Raw genomic sequence first — 10918 nt, forward strand, 5'->3', positions numbered from 1 at the left:
TTGACACATTCAGACCGTATTCTTTTAACTGATTAAAAGGTTCTAAGTTTTATAATATGAAAATGGGTGACTTTTAACTCATTTGGCCCAAACCTATTTAGCCTTTTTTTTATAGACAAATTACCCCTTTGATGTGTTGTAAACTGACCCGCTCATAAGTAAATATGTCTAGTTTGACATCAAAATCAATAGGGAGTTTTGAATAATCCTAAAAATGCAGCTGGCTCATAAGTAAATACCCATAGCTTGTTTGAGCGGTGAAGAAACACTGACCTGAACGGTAAGGCTCCGACTAGGACTTGAACTCTTGGCGATCCGAACAGCTGATTGCAAAACAAAACATCGTTAGGACTCGTTACAGGAATGGGGTTATTCCTGTAACCACCCTCTGGTATGAGAATAAGTCTCGGTATTTGGGAGTAAGAAAGTATGTAGAGAGAGATAGAGTAGGCAAGAGCAGAATGATCATACCTTTGATGTTTACCTCAATTTATAGTTTATGATTAGGGTTTCCCATAACCTAAGATGTACTCCGATAAGTTAGGGATTTGCATGATCTTCCCAAAATATTGGGGATTCGGTTACTTGATCCATGCAGAATGGAACATTCTAGAATAAACGTGTGTAATTGATTATTTATAATAAAATATTAGGTGATGACCGAGTCGGGTTAGCTGATCCGGGTCATACCTCGTCATGTCCCCCCAGTCTGAAGTTATGAGATGAAATTCATGAGATCGGACTCAGAAAGGGAAAAAGTCAAAATACCCCCTGAGCACATATTTCTCAAATGAAAGTACACAACTTTTTTGAATTATGACGGTGATGTGAAAGGGTGTGTCAGTTAGGTCATCATTAGGATGACAGTTGTACATGCCCCGGATTGCCACGCGTCGCCATCTCGTTTGCGTTTCCTTTTGAATTTGAAAGGTTGTTTACCTTTTCCATAAGTAGTTATCCCATTAGGGGTTCGTATCATTTCACTCGTCTCTTTCATCGCCTACAATTTCTTGATTGTACACAATGGCTTCAAAGACCGGTGAATCTTCTTCAGCACAAGCAAGTTCCGACGTTATTTAATGCAAGTGGGGAACGAAATCGTTCAATAATCTTCTTCAAGAGTATGACATTAAACCGGAATGGAATCCAGTGTTGCCGTCAAACAAAGATACGGCGTTTCCCTTGAAACAGGGGAAGATCACTCTGTTTAGTGATTTTTTCAAATTCTGCAATTTTCGGCTGCCGATTACCAAATTTTGTAAGTCTGTTCTTGGAGAGTATCAAATTCATATATCCCAAGTGCATCCTCTTGGATTGGTGAAACTCCGTCACTTTGAGTTTGCCTATTTAGTGTTGGGCCATATCCCCGAGATCTTAGTTTTTAGGGCTTTTTTCATTCTTGTTTGGAAATCCCCCTTTTTCACCTTCGATCGATGAGACATTGGTGTGTCTTGCCTGAGAAGCGTCCCTGCAAGCTCCAGGGATAAAGATTGGAAGAAGAAATTATTCTACATAGATGCTGGCGTTATCCCCAAGGAGATGCACTAGAGGGGGATGGGATCCAAGGAAAAGTTTAAAGATGAGGGTCCACCTGCTGATGCATACATTGAAAATGCCCTGTTCAAGAAACTAAGCAAGCACCCCTCTGAGTGCCAGGTGATTCCTGAAGGTGCACTGGTGCTGGTGGGGATGAGTTTGTTATGGAGTGATAGTCGGTTGTATCCTGCCTTTCAAAGGTTCGACAATGGTAAGTATCAATTTGCTACTAATATAATCTGTAGGATATGTTTGCTCTGATATGTTGATTGTGTGGGTGTCAATAGGTGAATGGTCTTTGTTTGACTTTATTGATCCTCCCCGGCATGCTGCTCTGAGATCCGCGGACCGCATGGTTGGGGAGCAGGAAGCGGATGTGTTGAAGATCCGCATTGAGCATTTTCTCCTTCCCGCCATCCCAGCGGGTTCATCTTCTCAAGTTGTTATTCCTCCCCCTAGCGGTGGGAGTGGAGTGTCCCTTGAAGGGACATAGAAACCATCCCGTATAAGGATAACCGGGAAGAAGAGTGCCACCCTGGAGGTGACTGCCTCGCCCATGGCGGCTAGCGTGTCTACGGACCCAGAGGGTGTGGTTGTTACTTCCGCTCCTGCTGTTGTGAGTCCCCGCCCTGCGCCTAAGAGGCATAGGGTGATGCCGTCTTTATCAACCTTTCAAGCAACCAAGATTGCCCAGTTATTACATGCTGGTATGTGGTTGTGTTTGTCTATATAGGACTATGTTCCTTCGTTTGCTTTCTAAATGTTTGCTTTGATGCAGATGCTCTTGGTGAAGCCCAAGTTGAAGGCAGATCTTCAATGCCCTTGTCTTCTGGGGAAATTACTACTTCCGCCGTAGGCGGGCAGAGTGTATCCCTTGCTGATCTCATATCCCAGGCGAGTGTGCTCTCTGTGAGTTCTTCTATGCCTCCGCCCCTGTTCACTGCATCCGTTGTGATCACACCCAGTCCTGTTTCGATGCCCTTGTTTTCAAGCTCTACCCCCGCGTCGATATTTGATTCTCCAATTGGCGATTTCCCTGTGTCCGAGAAAGAAATGCCTACTACTTTCGCCGGGGGTGAGTCAACGAGTGCTAAGGAAACGACCGTTAGTGATACTGGGGGATCCAGTGGTAATTTTGCCGATGATGGGGTCGGTTTGTTCAACTATTTGTATCTTCCCACTATGTGCTGGGATCCAACTGCCCAGGATAAGCGCTATCAACCTAAGTGGAAGATAGCAGAATCGTCTAGGTTGGATTTCTCCCTAGTGGTGCATCACCGGGTTGAGCGGGCATGCCCTCCTACTGAATCTGCCTATGTTGAGGGGCTGGACAACGAGCATTTAATGAACACAACAATGGTGGATGCTGTCAGTGGCCCCAGGAGACTAGCTGAGATTCGGCGTCGGTGGATGCATGACAATAGTGAACTACGCCAGGCGCGGATGACAATTCAAGAGCTGGTGGATGAAAAGGGGCGTTTGGAAAGCCAACTCCACGCTGCCAGCGTCAGGGAGAGCCGGTTCTTATCAGAGAAAAATAAAGCTGAGAATGATCTGAAACGGGTAACTGCCAATCTTGCTGAAGAGAGGGTAATCTGGGCCCGCGATATAGCGGAAAAAGATCGTATCCTTTCTCGTGCTAAAGTTGTTTAAGAGGAAAAGCCGTTAATGAGGCCCAGAAGGTGAGATCTGACTTATCTGCTGAGGTAGAAAGGTTCCGTATTGACACCGATTTTGTTTATCAGGTTCAGGAGAGGTACCAGGTACCAGGATTTGACCCTTGAGCTGGAGGCGTCTAATGCCAAGGCCCAGGCCAAACAGGTTGAGCTCGAGGAGCAGGAAGAGAAACTTAGGGAGCTTCAACAAATGTGTGACTCCCTTGTCTCTAAAAGGAACCAACTTCTTCAAGCTTCATCCGCTCAGCAGGCGCGTCTTAAGGAGGCAGAAAGTGCCCTGGATCAATCCAACGCTGAGGTGGATAGCTTGACCAGTCGTTTGGCTGGTCTGCAGGGTGACAGGAACTGGCTGATATCCCAGGGCTTAGTTGGTGCTTTTGAGTATCTACGCTAGTCTGGACCCTTTGTTGCCCTCCTGGATCGTTTGTCCACTACTTCTTACAAATCGGGCCAGCATGATGGTATTTATGAAGGTATGTCAGCTGCCATCAAACGAATAAGGTTACCCCTGAATTCCAAGAGGAAGGAGGCAAGCTAACAACGGATATGGCTGATGCACTGGACGCGGTTTATAATGTCCGCTGCCGGCATACGCTGATTTGACCAACAAAGTGGCTGAAGATGGCGTGGACTCGTTACGCCATATGCTGGAGGTGGCGGATGAATCCGGAGAAGAATGAGTGTTTGTTTGATATTTGTACTGTTCCTTAGATATTTTTGTAAAAAACTATATTTTGTTGGGGTGCGTGTGAGCACTTGATGTTTGTCAGGAACAATTAATGAAATCTATCATTATGGTAGCGCCGCCGTTTTCAAAGGGTGGCGATTAGACATATAATCATGACTTATCATTAATTTTGTTGTCGTCATGACTGTCAGCTTGTTTTACCCTTTATATATTGACCATTCCTTTTTACCAAAAGTGGTAAGTGTGAAATGAGTCGCAAATACCGTCTTCGGAAAGTTTCCAACATTCAACAAACCCTTGACGTTGCTGGAGCCATGGTTCGTCTCCGGGATAAGATGCCGGATAAAACAGCAGAGTGTGGAGAGATTAACTCTGGCGATACTGTGCCTTGTATAAATATGTCCAACAAAGGTATCAAGGATGATGGCCCATCTGTTGCCGGAGTCAATGCTGATGCAGGTGTTGTGTCCTTGACAGCAGACACCCTAATGCAAGCGTTTCCACCTGAGCAGCTACGTCGATGTAGTAAGGTATACGAACGACGTCAAAGTGGTCGTCGATGTACCACCTCGGTTGGTGCTCGGAGGATGACAGCTTCTCCGGTTGGTGAGGGGAATGATTACAACTTGATCATCGATCCACACCCCTTGGATTGGTACGGTGAAGCATTGCACACCCCTGCAGAAGTGTTAGCAATGTTTCCCGACTTGTAATTTAGTAGAACATGTTCGTTTTTTTTTTTACTTTGTCTTTTTGTTCTTTTTACTTTTAACCTTTAACTTTTAGTATTAACTCTTACGACCCCTTAACTTTCTAAATTCTTTTTAACAGAGTTTTACGTCTTTATTTTTATTTACGTGTCGATATAAACTTAAGTTGATTTACGTTTCGACATAATTTTTTTTTGTGTTTTCTCAACTTTCAATATTCACACTGACAACCCTTTAACTTTCTAAATACTATTGTAGTCGATGATTTTTTTTTCTTTTTCTTTTTTTTTTTGGTCTTTTTTGCTTTTTTTTCTTTTTTTTACTTTTAACCTTTAATTTTCAGCATTGACTCTTACAACATCTTAACTTTCTAAATACTTTTTAATCGACTTTTACGTCTTTATTTTTATTTACGTGTCAATATAAACTTAAGTTGACTTACATTTCGACATAATTTATTTTTGTATTTTCTCAACTTTTAGCATTGACACTGACAACCCTCTAATTTTCTAAGTACTTTTGTAATCGAGTTTTCCGGTCGATGTAAAACACGTGTCGACATACTTTTGTACTTACCACGAATTTATTTTGTAAGTTTTATCTTTCGACTGCTATATCGGATCAAAAATCGGGTCGCCCCGCCGTGAAGCGCGGCTGTAACCCACTAGTTTACTCTAAATTCAAATAGTCCAAACCAACTAACATGCTTAGACGTAGACAGGTACGTTCAGTTTTAATGATTTATAATAACTCTTTAACTATTTTGTTATCCGTAGGTATGTTGGGAATGACATCTTGATCTCCCCATGATTTAAGTTATTTGTTACCATAGCTTGAAACCGTAATTCACAGTATCTGTGTGAAACAAAGTCTTGCAAAAAAATATAGAATTGTGTACTTAACTCTTTATCTAAACTTACAAATAAACAAATGACATCATTGTGGTTACATAGAGTGTTTAGTACTTTTCTTTACTTGAATATATAAGAAAAACAATGTTTAATATGACAAACTCAAATAAAACCTAAATGTTTAATATGACAAACTCAAATAAAACCTAAAACCTGTACTTTAATATTGAAAGTAATTAAAGACACAAAATCTACAACCTTTATATCAATTAAAAAAAACACAAAATCTATAACCTTTATATTAATTAAAAAAAGTGAGATTTATATTCGAAAACGAGTAATATTTTATTTTCACGTGACCGGGATATTATCCACTTTTAAAAGATCGAGGCTTGGTTTCGAAGCAAACAAACCCAACAACCTTATATTATAGTTATACATCACAATGGGCCCTTGTGTTGTTTTTACGTATTTCATGTGCAATATTATAAAAACATCTACTTTGAAAAATTGTTAAAGGGCCTACGTTATAGCTATAGTCTATCTCAGTAAATTGGGTTTTAAGTATATTAATTCCATAATTATCATAAAACTTATGTATACCTAAACCATAATATATTTGTGACAAACTCAATCACTTAAATATGATAATTATAGAATAATATAGATATCGGTTTTTAAATATAACAATAACAAAATGAATGTATCTTGCAAATTCTACATGTATCTTAGTGATAATGACTTAGGGTCTGGTTGGCAACTTTTAAATGGTTAAATGCTGAACCAGTAAGAGCTTTGAACCAGGGTCGGTTCAACTATTTTGATGGCCTAAGATGAAGTAAAAGCTTGTGGCATTTTTCCTAAAAAAACGTATGTAATTGAAAGTTAAACTTGAAAAACCCAAGTGTAATTATTTGAAAGATTGTGTTAAAATTTAAAAACAAGAAAAAAAATGGAAGAAAATGATGAACCAGGGATTCGTACCCGGGTCTCACCAACATCCATACATACACAAAACCACTACACTAGCAACTATCAATCTGTTGATAACCCACACCCTAAAACTTTTATAAATGGACTGTTGTTTCATCAAATCGTGGAGGTCTTATAGTTTTGGTGGCCCAAGGCCAAAGCCTCATTTGACTTGGGCTTGGGCCAGCCCGGCTTTGAACCATTAAGAGGCAGTATAATATTTAACCATTCAAAGACAAATGTCTGACCAATTCAAATTATAGGTTTTAACCATTCAAACTTAGGGGCTGTTTGGTAGCCTCTTAATGACCATTCAGATGCTACCTCTTAATGGTTTAAAACCTCTGAATGAATAAGAGGTAACCTCAAGTCTGAATGGTTAAGAGGTAACCTCTGAATAGTAAATCATCACATGTCACATTTTTCTACTTTCTCATTGGTAAAATTCTTAATGGTTCCATTAAAAGGTAACCTCTTAATGACCATTCAGAGGCTACCAAACAGCCCCTTAGTATAATACTTAACTATTAAGAGACAAATGTTTGAACCATTTAGACATCTACTTGCGAAACAAACAGTCTAAATCATTAAGTGTTGAACCAGTAAGAGATCTGAAACATTAAAAGCTAAACAAACAGCCCCTAAACATTTTGTAGTTTGAAAAATAGTCGATACACTCATAATTTATAAAAAATAATTACTGTGTAAATTGTAAATAACTTTGATCATTTCTTATGGCGTCCTCGTTTATTCTTCGCCTCCCTTGTTTTTCTTTTGTGTGTGGATCTAACTCATCATGGATATTTATATTTATAATTTTGTGTATGACAAAAGTTAAGATGCAATTTTATTGTTGTTGCTGTTGCTATATTCAATAGGTTAATAGTCGTAAAACATGTGTTAGATATATTTTTAGTTATGTTGATAAATTTCAAGGTTGATCTGTATTGATATAGTGACGATATGAAATGATATCGACTGAATTCTTGTCTTGTCACACACGCGTTGCATCTTCTAGTTTATCATATAAACAAGTGTACTAGTGTAGACATACTTTTCTACCAAAGGTATTTCCACATGCCATTAGTGTAACATTAAATAAACATTAATTCCATACTACTTGTAGCTTTTGTTATACGGATTCACAAATAACAAGTGATAAACAATAAATGGGACCAATCATATACTATTCACACAACTTTTGTAACCTAATTGACATAAAAGCTTTTCCACAACGAGATTTACTAATATTAATATTAATAATAATTACACAAAAATAATCACTAAATTAAATACACTAAAACATTCCACAACATCCATACCCCACACACAAAACTACCCTGCTTTACTCATTTACGTTAAATAACAACCGACTTTTAAATCTAACTTAATTAATTAATTAATATTATTTAGTAATATTAAATAATATCCCTCACGTCAACAAGAAAATCATCAAGGTCAACCTCCCCAAACTCATCCCCACAGTAACTTCCAGACGCCACAAATTCCGGCAAATCAAACGGAATATCCAAATCAAACCCAAAACCGCCCATATCTCCGTAACCGAAACCATCCACAAGCGTTAACTCATCATTAAACGGTAAAACAGAAGTCGGAGAGAAAACGGCGTCGTTTACAGAACTTTGTAACATCGTAACGTCTTCTCCGGCAACGAAGTTTGCAACGGCGTCGTTTCGAGCTTTACCAAAGTTCGTTACGGCGGCTGGACCTTTCAATTTCACGGCGGCTTGATCATACACCGTCGCAGCTTCCTCCGGCGTATCGAACGTTCCGAGCCAGAGACGTTTCCGACGTAACGGATCACGGATCTCCGCCGCGTAACGGCCCCACGGGCGCCGTCTGACGCCGCGGAACTTTTTCTCCGACGAGCACGTGCTCCTCACGTGACGTTTTTTCCGGTGATCGTGTTTAAAGTTGATCTGGAACGTTTTCTCCGGCGAGGACGTGCTCCTCACGTGACGTTTGTTACGGTGATCGTGTTTGAAGTTGATTTCGGAGACGTGTTTTTTTACTCGTGTGACGATGAGTTCATCACCGGAGGAATCTGTTGCGTACGGATCGGTTAGCGTGATCCTGACGATTTTGTGGTTAAACGACGTCGTTCTGGTGGTGGACGGTTCGTCTGGGGGATCCGGTTTTTTAACAAACTTGTTGGTTCGAAGCACGTGTTCTGAAAACTTCACCGGATGTACGGACACCATATTAACAGAAAGAATAATAATAATTGAAGTTAGAAGGGGTGCAATAGAGTAAGAAGAAAGTAAAAGAAATGAAATGGGTAGGTATTTTGGCGGGAAGATTTCCCTCTCTTTTCTGGTGGTGGGTGTTATTATGTAGAGAGAGAAAGAGAGGAAACGAAGAGAGTTGCAGGTGAGAGTGGGTTTATAAAGGCGGGGAGAGAGAGATGGAAGTGTGTGAACTCTCCACTGTACTACTACACTACAAACATACAATCAATAACCGTGATTGTACAATTGGTTCAGAGTTTGGCTTTGGCGTTTCTCTGAGAATTTATGCTGTTACTGTTACTTGACAGATGCTGTGTCACGATAAGAGCTGAACACTATTTGGTGTAACACACGGTAGGATGAAAACCCGGGTGAGCTCAGGATAAATACTAGCATCTCTGTAAGGAGGCTAGACTTTATCTATCATTTGTCTAATCTACCAAAGTGACATAAGTGAGAACTGAACTTGGTCTTCATGGAGAACCTGAGCCTCCCTACCACTAGGCCGCAAGTGGTGGGTTATTAGAGAGTTCACTTTAGAGCCTTTAACTTTGAACATTGGTGTCTGCTTATATTTGTTATTACGTAATCTCACCATCAGAACGAACTAAAGTTTAGCGAAATGTTGGTGAACTGTTTGACGAGAAATTTGTTTATTTATTTTTTGTTTGTGTTCATTTTGTGCGTTTTATGAAATTAATGAATGAACACAAACGAACACAAACAAACAAAGTATGTTTTTTTCTAAATGAACAAGCACATAACAAATCATTTTCTAAATGAACGAAACGGACATGAAATGTTTGTCCTTGCCTGATAAGAACTTAACAGACGAACATGAGTAATACCTCTTTTGGTTCAGTTCGTTTACAACCCTACTCATCTTTGCTCTTTTGTATGACGGGTAACGTAAAACAAAAACATAAGTTGTTCACACAATGTTTTATGCAATACAACTCAAACCCAACACACATAAAAGATAAATGTGATGTTCAAGTCGTTAATACACATGATATAACCACTAAAATTCCAACTTCACATAAAAATTGTGCAAAAATAAAAGATGAATAAAAACCTTACCATACCCCACCCTCTATTCCACCCTGCCCATCTTTAAGGACACCTTGCTCACAAGCTTCGACTTTCGCCCCTTGCCTTTCTCACATATGTGTCACATCACCAAATGAGCCAAGGAAGTATACGGCCCTGAGCTCTAGATGGTACTAGTTAAGAGTTTACTAGCGATGCATATATCACAATCTATGCTTCATATAACATTGTTCTTTTAGATAAGCCTTGAAGGGTACTACTATAACTTTTATTCATTTTTTGATTAAAAATAAATTATAATCACTTTGGAGACTACTTTCCAATTAGTTGACTAATCGCTAGTAGGGTTGTAAATGAACCGAACGAACACGAACAAGGTTCGTTCGTTAAGAAAATAAATGTGTTCACGAGTGGTTCATGAACATTTACCGAATGAGATTTTATGTGTGTGTTCGTTCATTAAGGAAATGAGCTTGTTCACAAACAGTTCATGAACACAAACAAACACAAATAAATTTGGTGAACGCGTCGGGGGATAAAGGTGGATGGCCCAGAGAGTAGCACACTGGACCTTGAATCCATTACAATGGAACGGAGGTCGATTGTATTCGTCGATGAAATATAATGAAAAATGAAAGGGAAATGGTGCATAAGCAAGGTGAAATAGACTTTCGTAGTTTAATTGTTAGGGTAATAAAATAAATATAAGTTTAATAATATAAAAAGTATAGATAAAATATATGAAATTACAAAAATCTTTAATTAAACACAAACATACGAACATAAACGAATGTAAGTGAACGAATGTTCACGAACACGTTCACGAACACCTTATCGAAGAACGTTCACGAACATAACTGAACGAACGAGACATCTGTTCATGTTCGTGTATTAAACAAACGAACATAAACGAACTTCTCGTCGAACGGTTAACGAACTGTTCGCTGAATGTTTAGTTTGTTTACAGCCCTAATCGCTAGTCTCAGGTTCACTGAGTAATTTTTATCTAATCGACCAATTAATCAGTATGTGGTCAACAGTAGTCAAATCCAGTCCTAGTTGGCCAAAAATCAGTGGTAGTCTAGTGATTCCAGCCAAATTCCGACCAGATTCTTGAGTAAAACTAGTAAATTTCGGCAATTAATACTATCTACTTGAAAATATGGGCTATTCAAAAAAAAAAAAA

General features: G+C 39.3%; 1 protein-coding gene across 1 annotated transcript; it reads right to left on the reverse strand.

The window, feature by feature from the left end:
- Positions 1–7658: 7658 nt before the first annotated feature.
- LOC110869641 (pathogenesis-related genes transcriptional activator PTI6) lies at positions 7659–9004 on the reverse strand. The gene has a single exon (XM_022118884.2). The coding sequence runs from the start codon at positions 8653–8655 to the stop codon at positions 7852–7854; it is 804 nt and encodes a 267-aa protein (XP_021974576.1). The 5' UTR covers positions 8656–9004; the 3' UTR covers positions 7659–7851.
- Between the last annotated feature and the right edge of the window lie 1914 nt (positions 9005–10918).

This window comes from Helianthus annuus, chromosome 1 (assembly GCF_002127325.2).
Source record: "Helianthus annuus cultivar XRQ/B chromosome 1, HanXRQr2.0-SUNRISE, whole genome shotgun sequence".
NCBI lineage: Eukaryota > Viridiplantae > Streptophyta > Magnoliopsida > Asterales > Asteraceae > Helianthus > Helianthus annuus.

Excerpts from the sequence above, each read along its gene's own strand:
- LOC110869641 (XM_022118884.2), bottom strand. The coding sequence starts at position 8,655 with ATGGTGTCCGTACATCCGGTGAAGTTTTCAGAACACGTGCTTCGAACC.